The sequence below is a fragment of the Selaginella moellendorffii genome, unplaced genomic scaffold (assembly GCF_000143415.4).
Source record: "Selaginella moellendorffii unplaced genomic scaffold, v1.0 SELMOscaffold_14, whole genome shotgun sequence".
Taxonomy (NCBI): Eukaryota; Viridiplantae; Streptophyta; class Lycopodiopsida; order Selaginellales; family Selaginellaceae; genus Selaginella; species Selaginella moellendorffii.
This window is the reverse complement of record NW_003314275.1, coordinates 102,847-120,338: the sequence shown is the minus strand read 5'-3', so window position 1 is coordinate 120,338 and position 17,492 is coordinate 102,847. Positions and strand designations below refer to the sequence as shown.

General features: G+C 52.6%; 8 protein-coding genes across 8 annotated transcripts in view; 4 read left to right on the top strand and 4 right to left on the bottom strand.

Annotated features, from left to right (window-relative positions):
- Positions 1 to 294: 294 nt before the first annotated feature.
- Positions 295 to 2,125, bottom strand: LOC9631985 (BTB/POZ domain-containing protein At4g30940). Its single transcript, XM_024675489.1, has one exon. The coding sequence runs from the start codon at positions 1,782 to 1,784 to the stop codon at positions 324 to 326; it is 1,461 nt and encodes a 486-aa protein (XP_024531257.1). The 5' UTR covers positions 1,785 to 2,125; the 3' UTR covers positions 295 to 323.
- Positions 2,126 to 2,400: 275 nt separating this feature from the next.
- On the top strand, positions 2,401 to 4,629 carry LOC9631984 (pentatricopeptide repeat-containing protein At3g09040, mitochondrial). The gene has a single exon (XM_024675335.1). It carries the CDS (start codon positions 2,401 to 2,403, stop codon positions 4,627 to 4,629), a length of 2,229 nt encoding a protein of 742 aa, XP_024531103.1.
- Positions 4,630 to 4,681: 52 nt separating this feature from the next.
- LOC9646412 (oleosin 1) lies at positions 4,682 to 5,464 on the top strand. The gene has a single exon (XM_002970368.2). The coding sequence runs from the start codon at positions 4,889 to 4,891 to the stop codon at positions 5,330 to 5,332; it is 444 nt and encodes a 147-aa protein (XP_002970414.2). The 5' UTR covers positions 4,682 to 4,888; the 3' UTR covers positions 5,333 to 5,464.
- LOC112346404 (pentatricopeptide repeat-containing protein At4g02750-like) lies at positions 5,396 to 7,219 on the bottom strand. The gene has a single exon (XM_024675334.1). The coding sequence runs from the start codon at positions 7,217 to 7,219 to the stop codon at positions 5,396 to 5,398; it is 1,824 nt and encodes a 607-aa protein (XP_024531102.1).
- Positions 7,220 to 7,267: 48 nt separating this feature from the next.
- Positions 7,268 to 9,164, top strand: LOC9646411 (casein kinase II subunit alpha-2). The gene is made up of 10 exons (XM_002970367.2): positions 7,268 to 7,613; positions 7,675 to 7,804; positions 7,873 to 8,067; positions 8,132 to 8,289; positions 8,360 to 8,450; positions 8,502 to 8,567; positions 8,626 to 8,708; positions 8,771 to 8,834; positions 8,893 to 8,961; positions 9,020 to 9,164. Exons 1-10 carry the CDS (start codon positions 7,294 to 7,296, stop codon positions 9,074 to 9,076), a joined length of 1,233 nt encoding a protein of 410 aa, XP_002970413.2. The 5' UTR covers positions 7,268 to 7,293; the 3' UTR covers positions 9,077 to 9,164.
- Positions 9,071 to 9,629, bottom strand: LOC9646410 (protein yippee-like At4g27745). Its single transcript, XM_002970117.2, has 2 exons — positions 9,441 to 9,629; positions 9,071 to 9,370 (listed from the first exon to the last, which is right to left on the bottom strand). Exons 1-2 carry the CDS (start codon positions 9,609 to 9,611, stop codon positions 9,143 to 9,145), a joined length of 399 nt encoding a protein of 132 aa, XP_002970163.1. The 5' UTR covers positions 9,612 to 9,629; the 3' UTR covers positions 9,071 to 9,142.
- Positions 9,630 to 9,653: 24 nt separating this feature from the next.
- Positions 9,654 to 12,612, bottom strand: LOC9631982 (nicastrin). Its single transcript, XM_024675265.1, has 16 exons — positions 12,493 to 12,612; positions 12,335 to 12,445; positions 12,161 to 12,278; positions 11,995 to 12,086; positions 11,844 to 11,908; positions 11,713 to 11,790; positions 11,577 to 11,648; positions 11,453 to 11,526; positions 11,282 to 11,396; positions 11,160 to 11,231; positions 10,985 to 11,104; positions 10,862 to 10,930; positions 10,674 to 10,805; positions 10,542 to 10,626; positions 10,055 to 10,478; positions 9,654 to 9,999 (listed from the first exon to the last, which is right to left on the bottom strand). Exons 1-16 carry the CDS (start codon positions 12,551 to 12,553, stop codon positions 9,735 to 9,737), a joined length of 1,953 nt encoding a protein of 650 aa, XP_024531033.1. The 5' UTR covers positions 12,554 to 12,612; the 3' UTR covers positions 9,654 to 9,734.
- An 82-nt stretch (positions 12,613 to 12,694) lies between these two features.
- LOC9631981 (paired amphipathic helix protein Sin3-like 2) overlaps positions 12,695 to 17,492 on the top strand; it is a 5,720-nt gene continuing 922 nt past the window's right edge. The window contains exons 1-18 of the mRNA XM_024675333.1: positions 12,695 to 13,114; positions 13,220 to 13,351; positions 13,440 to 13,626; positions 13,707 to 13,805; positions 13,866 to 14,024; positions 14,075 to 14,327; positions 14,466 to 14,605; positions 14,658 to 14,733; positions 14,792 to 15,084; positions 15,139 to 15,293; positions 15,342 to 15,463; positions 15,523 to 15,777; positions 15,835 to 16,359; positions 16,412 to 16,443; positions 16,496 to 17,038; positions 17,090 to 17,190; positions 17,244 to 17,382; positions 17,438 to 17,488. Coding sequence (XP_024531101.1) covers positions 13,047 to 13,114; positions 13,220 to 13,351; positions 13,440 to 13,626; positions 13,707 to 13,805; positions 13,866 to 14,024; positions 14,075 to 14,327; positions 14,466 to 14,605; positions 14,658 to 14,733; positions 14,792 to 15,084; positions 15,139 to 15,293; positions 15,342 to 15,463; positions 15,523 to 15,777; positions 15,835 to 16,359; positions 16,412 to 16,443; positions 16,496 to 17,038; positions 17,090 to 17,190; positions 17,244 to 17,382; positions 17,438 to 17,488 — 3,330 coding nt within the window. The 5' untranslated portion in view covers positions 12,695 to 13,046. The remainder of the gene's footprint in view (positions 13,115 to 13,219; positions 13,352 to 13,439; positions 13,627 to 13,706; positions 13,806 to 13,865; positions 14,025 to 14,074; positions 14,328 to 14,465; positions 14,606 to 14,657; positions 14,734 to 14,791; positions 15,085 to 15,138; positions 15,294 to 15,341; positions 15,464 to 15,522; positions 15,778 to 15,834; positions 16,360 to 16,411; positions 16,444 to 16,495; positions 17,039 to 17,089; positions 17,191 to 17,243; positions 17,383 to 17,437; positions 17,489 to 17,492) is intronic.

The window sequence follows — 17,492 nt, the reverse complement described above, 5'->3', positions numbered from 1 at the left end:
ACATTCGCATCAGAGAATCCAGTTGATGCCAGAAGAACTCTTGAGGATAATCTCATCGAATATATGCCACGCAAGGGCATTTGCCAGAGGCTATTTCGACTCTATCACGCCGTGGCTCGAAAAGGGCATCTTACCGATGCTCGAGGAATGACTCCAGAAAGTTGGCTAGCTTCCTGGAATGCGATGCTTGCTGCCCATGCCCAAAGCGGGCATTCGGAGCTTTTCGGGGAGCTTCTCATCGAGGGTATTGATCCTGACGACGAGAAGTCATTCTAACACTCCAACGCGAATGGGTGGAGTTATCTTCTGTGAATAGAGCAATGCTAGAGAAGAATTTTGGACGAGGAGGAGGAGAGCAACGGAGGGCTCTCCCACACATCGAACAAATTCTCGTCGCTGTGGAGCACAAACAATCTGTCGCCACCAACATCAATGTCCGCGATGCCGCCACTGCCGCCGCCTCCTCCTCCGCCACTGACACTGAGCCTGGCGGTGGCGGGCAGCAGCGAGCAGCTCGCGGAGGCGGCGGACGACAGCGCTACCGCCGAGCACGAATGCACCAGCACCGCCTCCTCCCGTGTCGAAAAGAGCTGCAAATTCTCTGAGCTGGGATCGCTGGCGTTGATCCGGAGCTTGGAATACAGATGCTCTTCCATCTCGGACCGCTTGATCCGCTGGAACATGTGGCTCCAGCACGCCGGGGCGAAAGCGGCGCCGCTACCACCCCCGCCACCACCGCCCATCCTCGTATCGATGAAGCCCAGCTCGTCCGATTGATCCACCACGCAAATCATGTTCCTGTTCTGGATCGCCACCGCGTCCATGATGAGGGGCTGGCTTCGCATCTCGCAATCGCTCCACTCCCACGCCTTGGTCCTCTGCCGGCGATCCAGCAGCGTGAGGAAGCAGTGATCGCTGTGAGGAAACATGGACGCCACCAGCAGGAGATTGCTGGATGGCAGCCACTGGAGCTTGGATCCACCGCCGCCCTCTCCCGACGTCACGAACCCTACATTCCTGCCGGATTCCTGGTCCCAGATCCCCACGCCACGCATCCTGCTGCTGGCAAACACCTCGCAATCGCTGCTGGCGCACGCCAGCGCCATGAAACTCCGGCTAGAATCGTCCAGCTCCAGCTTCATCCGCTGGATCAGCTTGCCAGTGGCGGCATTCACGCAGCCCAGGCCCCCGATGTCGCCCCTGTCCGCCGCGCACACCACCATCCGCAAGGGATTCCTGGGGAGGAAGCCGAAATCGTTGACGCTCATGAAATCTAGCGTCACTGGAGGGAGCTCCTCGAGAGACCAGTCGTAGACATGGATCATGGGTCCGTGCGCCACGCCGCAGCCACCGCCAGGTGACGCGCGGATCGCCACGGCGTCCGTGGTTGCACGGCCCCGTACCGACGCGCGGCACCGGACGCGGTTGCCGTCGAGCGGGCTGCCCCACGACGCGGCCTTGACGTGGCGGTCAATGCCGTAGAAGACCGCCTCGCGGACGAGCGTACCGTGCGGTATGCCGTGCGGTGTACGGAGCTCCCCTGTTCGCAGGAGATCGAGCAGCACGGCGAAGAGTGCCGGATCCCGGTCGATGAAGATCTCGTCCTGCTCGTGTCGCTGTGGATCTCTTGTGGCGGGCTCCCAATTCTCGTTCAGGAGGCTGCACAGCATCGAATCGGCGCCGGCATTGGCAATTGTAGTGCTGCTGGTGATGAATGGGGTGCCGCCAACATTGATTCGGACGCGGTCACTGCGTTTCAGTGCCATTCGTTGAGAATCCCTCATTCTTCTTCGCCTCTAGGAGCCCTACCTCTCCAGCGCAAGAACCCTACGGAATTGTTTCGCCAGCAGACCTTGCCAGAGTTTAGAACTGCCGGCGGTTGTCGACGAGGGAAAGAAGCTTTGGGGGGTGGAGTGATAAGTTGCCGAGCGTTCTGGGGTGGCGTTTAAAGCTTGATCAACATATGTGTGCCTTGTCGAGAGAGCTGGATCGATGATTCAGCGCTACTGGAAAAGAATGCTCTACTCCCTTTAGCGTATATTATAGGAGTTCCTGAACAGAATGTCTGGCTTGGAGAATTCTTGCTGGCGACCACCACCCTCAGCAAGCTCTTGAACTTCAAGCTAAGACATGGATACCTTGTTCATAGACATTTTGTATTTTGTTCAAGTAATAATTTTTTAAATTACGTTTTAGTAGTCAAACATAAAATTCAGACAAATTCATACAAAATGTTATCAGAAGAACCACCAAAGAGATTGCCATACACTTTGATGTCTTTGACCGTTGACAGGCGTGTTTTACGGTTCTTGGCGACGACCAGTCTTCCGGAACGATATAAGGCCTTCCTTTTGAGACCAAGTTTATTGTTATCCAGATTTGGAGAGATGATTGGAGGCGATGGCAGCAGCAGCACGATCGAGCTGCGTCAGTCACTACACGTCTCGGCTGCGAGAATGCTCGGACCGCAGGGCGCTGGCGGAGGGCAGGATGGTTCATGCGCAAATCCTGCAAGAGCTTGGCGGGGCCGATGTCGATGCCGGCGGCGTGATACTGCTGGAGAATTTGGTGGTGGAGATGTATGGGAAATGCCGGAGCGTGGTGGAAGCGCGGCAGGTTTTTGATGCTTTGGGATGGCGCAAGAATGTTTTCAGCTGGAGCATCATCATCTCGGCATATGCCCAGAACGGGCATTTTCGAGAGGCATTGCAACTCTTCCAGGCCATGGATTTGGAAGGCATGCAGCCCAATTCCTTCACTCTCAGCAGCGTTGTCGCGGCCTGCTCCGGCCTCGAGGATCCGTTGCAGGCGCGCGCCATTCATTCCCGGATCGTTGGCGCTGGATTTGGGAGCGATGAGTTTGTAGCGACTGCCATGGTCGCAATGTTCTCTCGCTGCGACGGCTGCTGGATTGATGCCAAGGCGGTCTTTGATGGTATGGCTTCCAGGAGCATCGTTTCGTGGAATGCTGTCATCTCAGGAGCGATTCGGGGTGGAGAGAAAGATCAAGCTCTGCAGCTCTTGTGGAGAATGGACAACGAAGGCACCAAACCCGACCAATTCACCCTCACCACCATTCTCTCGGCCTGCTCTAGTGTCCGCGAGTGTAGAGAGTTCCACGCAAGGATCCAGGCGAGTGGCTTCCAGGCAATGCTCGCCGTGCAAAACGCTCTCATGGATTGCTATGGGAAATGCGGGAGCTTGCGAGATGCAAAGATGGTTTTTGACGAGATGGTCGAGAGGGACGTGATCAGCTGGACATGCTTGATCGCATCTTACGTCCACAACGACGAAAGCAGGGAGGCCATCGCCATCTACGAGCTCATGGAGGAGTCCGCGAGGAGATCATTGTCGTCATTGCAACCAAACGTATGCACCTTCACGGCCGTGGCGGAGGCTTGCTCGATAGTTGGTGCGCTAGAGCAGGGGAGAGCTCTCTACTCGCGGATCAAGTCGAGAAAGCTGGCAGCAAACTCGGCGGAGCTTGGACGCGGGATCGTCAACATGTTTATCCGGTGTGGGAGCCCCGAGGAGGCAAAGGTGGCGCTCAAGGAGACCTGTGTGGCGAGCGGAGCGGCTTGGAACTTTGTCATCGCCTCGATTGCGCAGGCTGATTCAAGTGCTGCTGCCGACGTGCTCGAGCTTTTTGGAGAGATGGCGCTCGAAGGCACCAAGGCGGATGGCGTGACTTTTGCTGCCGCGCTTGGAGTGTGCACAAACCACGTCGATCGAGGCAAGTCACTCCATTCTTTCGCTCGCGACGCCGGGCTGGATCGGGAGAACGCTGTGGGTGCAGCATTGATCGCCATGTACTCGAGGTCCGGGAGACTGGACGAGGCGTGGACAGCTTTCGAGAAGATCCGTGAGAAAAGCGTGGTGGCGTGGAGCTCGCTCATGACCGGCTACGCGCAACAGGGAAAGAACTGGCGAGCTTTGCAGCTCTACGAGGAGATGATCTTGGAGAGTGAGGTGTTGCCGGACAAGTTTACGTTTTCCACGATTCTTGGAGTGTGCGCGGAGCTGGGAGCTGCCGAGGAGGGCCGGCGAGTCCACTCGCAAATGCTGGCGTGCCTGGGATTCGAGCGAGATGCTGTCCTTGGCACGTCCCTGATTGATATGTTTGCCAAGTGTGGAAACATCGACGCTGCCAAGCTCGTCTTCGATGGAATGCTGGAGCGGAACGTCCAGACGTGGACGACGCTCGTCGCGGGGCTTGCTCGCCACGGACGAGGCGAGCAAGCGGTGTGGTGGCTCCGCCGGATGAGCATGGAAGGCTTTTGCGCGGACCAGGCAACCGTGACAACGATCCTCCATGGATGCAACCACGGCGGCTTGATCGACGCTGGGCGCTGCTGCTTTCGCCTGGCGGGTGGCGAGTATGGGATCCAGGCGAGCTGCGAGCACTACGATTGCGTGGTCGATCTGCTGGGACGAGCTGGGCGATTGAAAGACGCGGAGAGCTTGGCCGCTGCGATGGATGATCAAGCGCCTTGGCGGATTTTGTTGGGCGCTTGCCGAATTCATGCCGATTTGGCTGTGGCCAAGCGCGCAGCTCCGAGAGTGGTGGAGGAATCACACTCGCACGCCATGCTCCTCTCCAACATTTACTCGGACGGTGGCGCCAAGTAAAGAAGAGAGTAAAGAATCTCTTTGAATTTGGGAGAATCTGGAAGTATCAGGGGATCTGCCACGCAGGGGAATCTCCAGCCTGGCAGTCTTCTACCACGTGGCGCTCGACCTGGCTTTATAAAAAGAGAGTCGGCAATCAATCAGCGATCGTGGTGTTAGTCTTCGTCTCTCTCCTTCGTCCGAGAGTTTGAAGTTTGGGAGGGAGGAGTTTCTTCCGTCGGTTCGATCGATCGTGGGTGATTGGCTTTTCGAGTCGGCCATGGCGAGCAGGATGATCGATGGAGCGTCCAACACCAATGTGGCTCAGCGCTTGAAGCAGAAGTCTCCCGAGTCGAGCCGCGTGCTTCGAATCGGCGGAGTTCTTGCTGGGATCGTGACGGTGATGGTGGCGGGGACGACGGCGGTGGGAGGAACCATGGTGGCGCTCTTGGTGGCATCGCCGCTGCTCATCTTGTTTAGCCCGGTGCTGGTGCCGCTGGCCATCGCCGCCGCAGTCGTGCTTGGGTGTCTCGTCTCCTTCCTCGCGGTGGTGGCGATGGTGGCGTGGCTGTACAAGTATGTCAAGGGACGCCGCCCCGTGGGTGCTAACCAGGTGGACGCTGCCAAGAACCGCATTGTGGACACGGCGTCGCAAGTCACCGAGAAGGCCCGCGAGGTTGGATCCAACGTCAGTGGCTACCTCCACAACAAGACCAACGCGTGAAACCAGCGCGATGAATAAGCTTGCTCGCAAGCTTCTCGGAGAGATTTGTGGCTAGCTTCCATGCTAGCCATGGAGATGAATCGTGTTGTCTGTATTCTTCTTTGGTTTCAATCGAGTATCTAAGTTGGTTTCCTCGTCTTGTTCTTCGGGTTCTTCCGTGGAAGTGGTAGCGGTAGCACCAGCGGCATAGCTGTTTGCGAGCGTGAGATAGGCGGCGTCGTTGCTGGGATCGATCTCCACGATGTTCTCGGCCGCCACCTTGACGTCGCTGGCCTGGCGGTGAGTCCGGCACGCGCTGAGGAACGTCCTCCAGGTGATGTCGGTGGGGAGAAACGGCATGTTATGGATCAAGTCCTCGGCATCGCTGAGCTCCCCGGATCGCCCGAGCACGTCCACGATGCAGCAGTAGTGCTCCCTCACCGGCTGGATCCCAAAGTCGCCCACCATGGACGTGAAGTGCCGCCAGCTCTCGCGGAGGAGCCCGGCATGGCTGCACGCCGTCAAGACGCTGCTGAAGGTGATGGCGTTGGGCTGGCCGCCGCCGTCGCAGTTCATGCAGCGGAAGAAGAGCAGCGCGTCGCGGCAGCGTCCATACTGCGAGTAGGCGGCGATCATGGCGTTCCACGACATGAGGTTTCGATCGGGGAGCTTGTCAAACATGGCCTTGGCGGCGTCGAGATGGCCGTTGTGCGCGAAGGCGGCGACGAGCGCGTTCCAGGAGATCATGTTCCACTGCGGCATGACATGAAAGACGAGCTCGGCCTGGCGCGGATCGCCGCGGCGGGAGCTGGCGGCGAGCATGGCAGTCCAGGCAATGATGTTTCTCTTCGCCATGCCATCGAACATCTCCTTTGCCTGGTCGACATAGCCATGGAGGGAGAAGGAGGCGAGCATGGTGACTACCGCCACGCCATCCCTCTCGGGCAGGGAATCGAAGAGCTGCTTGGCGCTGTGGATGTCGCCGTGCTGGGCGTGAGCGGCGATCACCGCGGTGCACGCCACCACATTGAGCTGCGGCATCCGCGCGAAGCACGCCAGAGCCTGGGTGGTGTAGCCGCTGTCCACCATCGCCTGGACCATGGTCGCCCAGGAGACGATGTTCCTGTGCGGCATGTCGTGGAAGAGGGCGAGAGCGCGGTAGAGCTCGCCCCGGACGGCCAGCGCGTGGATCATCATCGTCCATGACACCACGCTCTTGTCGGGCATGTCGTGGAACACGGCTTGGGCGCGATCCAAATCGCCCTGCGATGCATAGGCGTGCGCCATGGCGGTGGACGCGATGACGCTTACGTGCGGCATCACGGCAAATACCCGCGCTGCCATCTCCAGATGCCCTATCCGGGCATAGCACTGGAGCATCCCGTTCCAGCTCACCTCGTCGCGCGCGGGCATTCGATCGAACATCCGCTTGGATTCGTCGACTAGATCAGCCTCGGAGAAAGTGACGACGATGGTGTTCCAGGAGACCACGTCCCACTGCGGCATCCGGTGGAAGAACTCCAGCGTGGGGTAGATTTGCCCAGTTTGGGCATTTGCGGTGAGCATGGAATTCCACGACACAACGTTCCTGTTCGTCATCCTGTCGCCGAAGAAGAGGTGGGCGGCGGCGCGGATGCCGTCGCTGTGCAGCCGCGCGACGGCGGTGATGAGGACGTTCCAGGAGAAGACGTCCGGCTGCTCGATCGAGTCGAAGACGCGCTGCGCGAGATCCAGGCTCCCGCACTTGGCGTACATCCCGACGAGGTGATTGGCGAGGTAGCGATTGCGCGCGAGGCCATCGTCGACGATGGCGGCGTGGATCCGCTTGCCCTCGGCCACATCGCGCGCGCCCCCGCAGCTCCGGAGCGATCGAGCAATCGCCTCGAGCCGCTCGGGCAAGACGGGCATCTAGAGCGGTACGGCCGTACGGAAGGTCTCCGCCCCAGTTCATCCTCTCTTCCAATCAGGGTTTTAGTGGTCGGATGTTTTCAGCGCGCCTAGGGTTTTGTAGCTTGTCCAGCTCCAGCGCCAGCGCCTTTCGATTCGCCGCCGCCTCCTGCGTCTCCTCCGCCGCTGCCGCCGCCATCGTCTTGGCCCGGAGAAGCGGCATTGGATCCGCGGCGGCGCCAGTAGCAGCGGCATCGTCAAGAGGTTCGTTGTCGGCGGTAGCAACCCTGGCGCAGAAGATTGGCAAGTCGATCCGTGGCCCCGGCGCCATGTCCAAGGCCCGGATATACGCCGATGTGAACGTGCTGCGCCCAAAGGAGTACTGGGACTACGAGTCTCTCTCGGTGGAGTGGGGGTGAGGCTTTTGTTTCGTTTTTTTGTTGGATCTAGATCTCTTCTTCTTGTTTGGGTGGCAGTGACCAAGAAGAATATGAGGTTGTACGAAAGGTGGGTCGAGGCAAGTACAGCGAGGTGTTTGAGGGCATCAATTGCGTGAACAACGAGCATTGTATCATAAAAATCCTCAAGCCCGTGAAGAAGAAAAAGGTACTGCCACTGAGCTCTAGCCTGTTGTGCTGGCTATGGCTAGATTCTTTTATCTCCTTCTCTTGCAGATAAAGCGTGAGATCAAAATTCTCCAAAATCTCTGTGGTGGGCCAAATATTGTCAAGCTTTTGGATATCGTCCGGGACCAACAATCGAAGACGCCCAGCTTAATCTTTGAGTATGTCAATAACACGGACTTCAAGACCTTGTACCCGACGCTGACGGACTACGATATTCGCTACTACCTGTATGAGCTTCTCAAGGTGAGGTTTTTTAACCCCATGTGGATTGGACTTGGGAGGATTTTGATGTTGCTTGTTTTTGCAGGCACTCGATCACTGCCACTCGCAAGGAATTATGCACAGGGACGTGAAGCCGCACAATGTGATGATTGATCACGAGCAGCGCAAGCTGCGCCTCATCGACTGGGGCCTGGCAGAATTCTACCACCCCGGAAAGGAGTACAACGTTCGCGTTGCTTCAAGGTGTGGAAAAGGCGTTGCTTGAATGTGATCTCAATTCCAATCATTTGTGTGCTGTTGCTTCTCACGTCAGATACTTCAAAGGTCCGGAGCTGCTTGTGGACCTGCAGGACTACGATTACTCTCTCGACATGTGGAGCCTAGGCTGCATGTTCGCTGGAATGGTGAGTCTTTTGTCTGATCATTCGTACTTGCTAACGCCCCAAGCTTCACAGATATTTCGCAAAGAACCATTCTTTTATGGCCATGACAATCACGATCAGCTGGTGAAGATTGCCAAGGTTTTAAACCCAGAATGTCTGTTTGTTGCTGTTTTTGACGTTGGCTTGTGGTGTTTAGGTGTTGGGGACAGACGAGCTGAATGCGTATCTGAACAAATACCACCTGGAGCTTGATGCTCACTTCGAAAGCATGGTCGGCAGGTCTGTTCTCTTTCTTTCCCTACCAAATTTGTCATGTTTATCCTAACGTGCTATCCTCGCAGACACAGCAGAAAACCCTGGTCGAAGTTCATAAACAACGACAACCAACACCTGGTGAATCCTGAGGTGAGCGAGTGTTCCAGTCGGTGAGCGTGACGATTGAGTGTTTTGTGTACGCAAGCAGGCTCTGGATTTTCTCGACAAGCTGCTACGATACGATCACCAAGAGCGACTGACCGCCAGAGAGGCTATGGTGAGTGATGATTTGGTTTCGTGGAGTAGTAACCTTCGTCTTTTGGTTTTGTTTCCAGGCGCACGCGTACTTTTACCCGGTTCGTCTCTCGGAATCAAACAGCAGGAGGAGCTGAGGAAGATCGGTTTCGATTTATTGCGGTGGTATCTCTCGTAATTGACAGTGTATGATTTAAAATATTCTACCAGCAGTCCTTCATGATCTTTGATCTTTCCAGCACGAACTTGCCTTCCTTGTATTTTTGCGAGTGCTCGTAGGCCCGCTCGTATTTCCATCCCAGCAGTTCGTGGCAGTGTGCGCAGGAGATATCCGCCACCGCATGCAATCCAGTCATGAGGTGCCTGTCCTCTCTTGGGCCGACCACCACATTATCCACGCCCCCCAGTAGGTATGCTCGGCCATTTCGTCCCTGCCGGAACAGTGGAGCGTGAGATGGAGAGAAATCCCAATTCTCCAAGCGAAGAGCTGTAGAAGCGAACCTGGAAGGCAGTGGAGATGACGTCGCTGTGATCCGCAACGTTGGAGCGGCAATTCGCGCAGCTGTAAAGACGAGCTCCAGCGCCGCCGCTCAGCAGCGGCACCACCGTCTCATCGCTGCTGCTGCTGCTGCTCCTGCTGCTGCCGCTGATGCTGCTGCTGCTACTGCTCATAATACCTGGGACGAGAAAGACCTCTCTCACGCTTCGTCAGTCAGCGGAAACGAAGGAAATTTGCTTAGCTCACTGGACTAAACCACGGACGGAGAGCTTTGACCTTCTCGGCTCACGTACAGCTCATGCGCTCTTGAGTCGCTTCCGGAAGAGCGCCCGAGTTGCCAAAATGGAGACTGCCGACGCTACAGTAACGCTGCAGCCAGCCAGCAGGAGCATTCCATTGAGGGAGGGCCTCTCTTGCTGGTACACTCGCAGTGTCAAGCTCTTCCAAAAGCTCTCCGTCCACACAGGATCGATGCTGTCCATAAAGTCGCCGCTTCCCACGGGAAGGAGCTCCCAGTTGCCAGATTTGTAGCGCAAACGAGTCGAGTATGCCGGTACGTACCTGCAAGTTTGAAGTTCCGAGTTTGGCAAAATAGATTTAGCGGGAGAAACTTGACCTGGTTGTAGAGACCACGCAGGAACCTCTGCCTTGTCCAGTCGCACCAACGCAGACTTGGTCCTGCCCCTTACAGTCCTTCGAACACTCACCGGCGTCGAGCCTCCTTGTGCGATCAGCTAAAAAGTTCCAGATGAATCTGGTGGTGTCGTCAAGAAGATCATCGGAAGGCGTAGGAGATGGAGCTCCGGTGACAACACCCACGTAGTGGTTTGAAACCGGTTGAGCTGGCGTGATAAAGCCCGTCACCAGCGGACAATTCATTCCTGGATCTGGCGTCAAAAGGCAGCTGATGAGATCCTTGACCAGCGAACTGTTGACAGCAACGGAGTCAAGTTTAGCGGAGCTATCACCCATCGCGAGCTGATATATAGCTCGAGCCACGATGGAGGATGCAGCTACAATAGACTCGGGATTCAAATTGTCTGCAGAGGGACAACACAGGTTGTTGACGATCACAATTAAATGTACAGCTCCATTATACTCACCAGCATTATCAAAAAGACTATGATAAAACTTGTTCTTGAAGCTAGTATCGAACTCCTCGAGAAGCACTCCAGTGAGGGAGTCACTCTGGAGAACATTGTTTAGACGCTGGCACAAACAAGCAATTGGCCCACCTTCTGTACAAATGACATCATAGACGAGGGAGGTATCCCGGGGTTTTCACTGCTTGCAGTTGTGATTTGAGCGTTAACACTTTCAGCCGAGCGTTTAAGACTAGCTACAATCTCCTTGGTCGAAGCAGAGGCCTGTAAATTTTACTGGATAAGATCAAAGAAGCAGGAGAAGTTGAGTGCGGACCTACGTGCTTATCTTGAACGTGGCCGTAAAATGTTTTCTCCACCGCTTGCCCCACAGATCCGATCTCTAAAATCTGTTTAAATAAATAAACTAATCTTTTGCCACGAACCAGAAAAAAAAAATGGACCTGATCAATATGTGACATGTTGAAACCGAAAGCTGAGCCCCCTCCATATTCAAGCTCAAAGAGAAATCTCCGACTGCCAAGATAGCCCCAGGCCTCACCATTACATACTAGAAAAACCACCTATTACGGAGCAGAAGATAGAAAACAAAAACGAATCTCGTAAAAAACTTATCACCTGTTTGGTGGCATTGTGAATCCCGTCGGCCTTTGACAGAGCATCGACAGCCGCAAGAAGAGAGATCAAGCCCTGCAAACAACAGTGTCAGGAAATGAGAAACCAGAGAAAAGGAAACGCACAGAAAGAGGAGAATCGGCTCCTGGTGTGAAGTCCCGAAAGAAAGAAATGGAGTCCATGGCCGCCAATACGAGTAGAGTTGGCTTCGAGGTTATTGAAGAGAATGACGACAAGATGCTGCAGATAAATCACCAAACAGATGCTTGACGGCAAACAATTGAAGCACACGATACCTGTACCCTCCAAGAGGCAAACAAGAACCTTCTTTTAGACATGACTCCGACGTGTGCGTTCCCGATTTGGTGGTCTGAATGTCTCATGTACTGTAAGCAACATCCGTGAGTGATTATGGCATACCTGCATGACCACATCGAATTCAGCCACTTGGAGGGGGTATTTGGCATTCCTTGCTTCGTTCTCGGCTGCAATCTAAATCAGCACCATGAACCTCGTAATGTAGTTGTCGTTCAAAAAATTTCCGTTAAAAACGTACCTCTCGTAAACCTCTGGTGCTTTCTGGGGAAAGAAGATATACTGGAAAGTTGTAACGTTTTTGGAGAACATCTGTCCCCTAAAACAGAAGAGTGAGATATTTGCAGTCGCGTGGTTTCATAGCAAACTTACCAATGGATTCCATTGGTATGTCTTGTTACTGTAAGGAGCGAATTCTGCCAGCGGGAACTTTGAGTCTAGTTTGTAAGAAAAAAGAAAAAGAAAGAAAGCGTAAGAACAAGCATAGAAGAGTAGAGAATTTGACACTCCGATTTGAGAGTACCGGGGTTTGAGTTCACACTCCGATTCGCATTGTCCGCAAACTCTACTAAAGCACCTGCTACTTGCGCTGCAAAAGAAGGATCGTGTAACGTCCTAGAACAAACAGAAAGAAACTTATTTCTCCTTCCGCATCATATGGATGTTCAAGTACGAGCATCTCTACTTACTTGTCTAGAAACGAGTGAAAGAGAGAGTATGGCAAGAGCACCGCCACTGCTCCTTTGGTTTTGAACTCGAGCTTCGTGAGCCGCTGTAATGGAGCAACGATTTTATCTCTTCCCGGATCTTCAAAGCACAGCCAGATTGGTGACAAGAACAAAAGAGCTCGCAAAAAACCTCACTGGCACAGCCGGATTCGCCCTGCATGCTCAACAAACGCACACACGGTGAGCCTTGTATGACTCTGTACATAGCTCTCTCCAGGTCGGGCACCGATTCTAGCGCGCCATTGCCTAAGAACAAGAGATGAGAGAATGCAGCTACTTCCAAGAGCTCTCACCTCGCGTGACGATCGATATGCCGAGCAGCGCCAGGGCGAGAAGAAGAAACGCCAGTGCCATCGCCACCGAAATCCTCTCCCTCGTCACGTCACAACCTGGAGGGAGCAAGGAACCCTAGGTAACACTATAGTACGGCATTGTCAAGTACGAATTTTTGGGTCTCTTGTCTCTCTCTTTCTCGCTAAACTCCCAAAACACACACCACACGCAGAGAGAAGAGGGGGATGGTTCTTGTCCGTCTTGGGATTTAGGTCCGGCCGGGGCTTGGATCTGGCGCTGGAGCAGTGGCGACGCGCAGCTCCGGAGGCGCCGCCGCAATTCTTCGCTTCCCCGATCCTTTTCTTGCGCTTTTCCCTTGCTTCTTTCCCCCATTTCCCCCACAGATTGATCGATTTCCGGGCTTGATGCGTCGCCGCCATCGGCCGGATGCATTCCAAATCTCGGCGGATTAATTCTTTCTCCTACCATTGCGCTCTAGCTCACGCTCCCTAACTGCCCCATAGAACATGCTCCGCAAGCGCAGGTATTTGCTCCTCCTCGCTAGCAATCCAGCATGAAGCGTGCCCGAGAGGAGAGCAACATGGGGCCGCAGCTCAAGCGCCCATCAGGAGGAGGAGAACCGTGAGTTTCTTACTGTTCTTCTTTGGTTTTTTCTTTTTCTTTTTCTTTTTTCCTTCCTTCCTTTTTTTTTTTCTTGGATCGATGTTCTTGTTTGGGTGGTCGCAGCTCGGATCAACATCCTCGTTTAACACCAGACGATGCGTTGCAATACCTCAAAGCGGTGAAGGAAAGATTCAAAGACGATAACGATAAGTACTCCGAGTTTTTAGAAGTTATGAAGGACTTCAAAGCTCAGAGGTACGTGAGATTAGATTATATGGAATGGAATGCTCAATTCTCTTTGCTTGTGGTTTTTCTTTTTTTTTTTGTTGGTGTTGCTTTTCAGGATCGATACTAACGGGGTCATTGGGAAAGTGAAAGAGCTTTTCAAGGGCCACAACAAACTGATTATTGGCTTCAATGCATTCTTGCCGAGAGGCTATGAAATCGTTCTCGATGAATCGCCAAGGGAAGCTCCTAAAAAACAGCCTGTGGAGTTCAACCAGGCTATCAATTTTGTCAACAAAATCAAGGTTTTTGCATTTTGCTTTTTTTTTTTTTTATTCCAGCGGCTTTTTGTTTTAATTCTTGTTCATTTTGTGCTTGATCACAGAATCGTTTCCAAGACAACGAACAAGTGTACAAAGCGTTTTTAGAGATTCTTAACAAATTTCGAAAGGGATCTAAATCTATCACTGAGGTTTATCAAGAGGTTTGTGTTTTTTTTTCCCTCTTTTATTCTTGAAACATTCGAGATTTTCAACACGTGCAGGTTGCTTCCTTGTTTGGCCATCACCCTGATCTGCTTGACGAATTCACCTGCTTTCTTCCGGAATCTGCAAACTCGAGTTTAAAGTCGAGCTCACATCTTCGTAAAGATGAGAAATCTGGAGCATCGGCGAAACCTTCTCAATCTGAAAGGATGTTTAAGGTACTTTGTTAAAGCTTATTTGGCTCATGCAGAAGAAAATTCTTGTGCAGAAAGAGAAGCTGCTGGATCGCGATCAAGATCGTGCAGCAAGATCGGATAAAGAACGCAGGAAAGCCGAAAAGGAGCGGGACAAGGAAAAGGAGAGAGAAGAATATGATCGAGAGGCGGACATGGACGGAGCCCGTCACAAGCGCAAATCAGCACGTCGGGCAGACGAACTTATCCGCAAACAGTCTCAAAATGGAGAAGGTGGGGATGGATTGTTCTGGCCTACTGCTTCTACTTTCATGGAGGACATCATAAGTAAGTTTTGGTCTTTTTAGCGGATTGGAAAGTGCCAAAAAGCGTTCTGTCCGAGGGAAGTTGCATGGGTTTTAGGCGTATATATGCATGCGGCTTGGAGGTTCGTTTCTGCATCCTCTGACTGCCTCGTTTCCGCAGGTGCAAGCTTGCAAAGAGATTACGCTTTCTTTGAGAAGGTGAAAGGAAAACTCCGTAATCGCGACTCGTACCAAGGATTGCTCAAGGTTCTCAACCTTTATAACGAGCACATTATCAGCCGAGCGGAATTGCAGTCACTGGTATGAATCTGAATGACGGTTTGCATTCTGGTCCTGACCCCCGAGTCTCCAGGTTTCGGACATTTTGGGCAAGTATCCGGAGCTACTGGACGGCTTCAACGAACTGGTTATTCGATGCGCAAATGCCGGTGAGTGCATGTTATCATTTTTTTTTTTGTGGTGTTTTTTCTTACCACTTTCGCGTAGAAATGGACTCTGATGGCCAATTGAAGGCTAGCAAACCCGAAAGAGACAAAGACAGGGATCATGATAGAGGAAAGGAGCGGGAGAAAGACAAAGACAAGGAAAGGGAAAAGGAGAAGGATAGGGATAGAGACAGGGACAGGGAGAGAGACCGAGACCGTGAAAAGGAACGAGCCAAAGATCACAAGTCGTCCCTACATGCCAACAAGGAGAAATACATGACCAAGCCTATATCGGAACTCGATCTATCAAGCTGTGAGCGGTGCACTCCGAGCTATCGTTTACTCCCAAAGAATGTAAGTTACTTGTGGTCGTGGATGCTAACACTTGACATTCCTTAACCTTTACAGTATCCTCGTCTCTTGTCAAGTCACCGTACTGAGCTGGCGAAATCTGTTCTCAATGATAGCTGGGTCTCTGTTACATCTGGCAGCGAGGATTATTCTTTCAAACATATGCGAAGAAACCAGTATGAAGAAAGCTTATTTCGCTGTGAGGATGACAGGTAAACTCAGACTTTTATAGTGCATACTCTTTAACTAGCAGGTGCCAGGTTTGAGCTGGATATGTTGCTGGAATCAACGGTAGCCACGGCAAAGCATGTTGAAGAGATTGTTGAAAAGCTTCAGGATGCCAGCATGGAATCTCAAACTCGCATCGATGATCACTTGTCTGGTAATAATGCTCTATTCTAACGAAATAAGTTCTGACCATTTTTTTATTTTGTCGTCCAGTTATCGATCTTCGTTGTATTGAAAGGATTTATGGTGACCATGGCCTCGATATCATTGATTTGATGCGTAAAAGTCCATCCGTTGTGCTGCCTGTCGTTCACAGCCGACTAAAGCAAAAGCAGGAGGAATGGTCTAAGTGCCGCTCTGATATGAACAAAGTCTGGGCCGAAGTTTATTCCAAAAACTATCATAAATCCCTTGACCACCGGAGCTTTTACTTTAAGCAACAGGATCGAAAGAGCTTAAGCGCAAAAGGTACCCTGTAAAGTTGTGTGGTAGAATTCCCTATATATCCTGTAATTGTGTATGCAGCGCTTTTTGGCGAGATCAAAGATGTTCATGCGCGGAAGAGGAAGGAAGACGACTCTATTATTGCGACACTAACGGGAAACCGAAGGCTCTTAACCCCGCACTTGAAGTTTGAATACTCCGATCCATCCATTCACAACGATCTCTTTGAGATTATGAAATACTCGGCTGACGAGGTATGCAGCTCGATGGAACAATCCAACAAGATCATGCGTGTTTGGACAAGTTTCCTGGAATCCATGTTTGGCGTGCCGTCAAGGATCCGTGGTACAGAAGATGCAGAAGAAGCTGCCCTCCAACCTTCGAAGGAACGGAGATCCAGTTCCGGCGATAGTACTGGTAGTGGCAACCCGGACACTGCCCCCAGTCAGGCACTGAAAGCTGATGAATTTACCAGCGCATCCAGCAGAGCTGTCCACGGTGAAAAGAAGCGGGGAATTCTGGACGTCACAGAGAGTAACACTAAGGCCGACCACCACCTTGGCTTTTCGAAGACCGGCTTTTCCAAGAAGGATGCTTCGATAGACGGTAACTTTCTTCCTTTGTTCTTTACTTTGACTTATCTGCTCTCTCCTTCCAGGGCCCGAAACTCATACCACGCAAAGACTAGATGTAAGTTGCTCATTTAGCTGTGTCTGACGTAACTAACACTTAATCTCGGCAGGGTCCAGAGTCCAGGAAGGATCGCCACAGGAGGGGCGAGAAGGAGGAAGGTGAACTTTCACCTTCTCCAGACTTGGATGCGAGGCAAACCTTCACAGGAGAGCAGGGGTCGAAGGACCGGCTTGTAAAGGACTTGGTATCAAAGCGGGCTGATTATGACGAAGCTGAAGGAGATGCCGAGCAGGATGCAGAAGCAGATGACGAAGGTGACGAAAGTGCTCACAAGTCAAGCGAAGACAGCGAGAATGGATCGGAGGCTGGCGAGGTCTCAGGTAGCGAGTCAGGCGATCCAGATGATGCTTCGCGCGAGGAGCACGAAGATCACGAGGATGAAGACGAAGAGGGAGATGATGACCATGAAGAGAAGGCTGAAAGTGATTTTGAAGGTGAAGGCATGGCTGACGCAGACGATGGGGAAGCTCCAGATAGATCCTCCATGTTTTGCAAGCCTTTGGCGGCTCATTATACTTGCTGCATGGATTCGCTGGACAGCTGCCTGTTCTATGGCAACGACATGTTTTACATCTTGTTTAGACTGCATCAGGTATCTATTTGCCAAGCTATTTTCTTGGTTTCTTTTATCATTCTTTTGCAGGCTTTCTACGAGCGAATACAGTCCGCAAAGACAAACGCTGCCGCAGCCGAGCAGAAGTGGAAGCTGGTTAAAGAAACCGATCCTCCAAACTTGTATGAAAAGTAAGTGTCTTGCTTATGCTGTTTTTTTGCTGATCGTCACGAATGATTTCCAGGTTTGTGCGGGTGTTGTATAGTCTTTTGGATGGGTCTGCTGACAACAACAAGTACGAAGACGAGTGCAGATCGATAATTGGAACGCAATCCTACGTTTTGTTTACGTTGGACAAGCTCATATTTCGGCTCGTGAAACAGGTAAGCACGAGTAGCACTAGGAGCTCTTGCTGACGCCTACGCCCCGGTTTTGCAGCTTCAAGCAATTGTAGCGGACGAAACTGCAAACAAGCTTCTGTCCCTATACACTT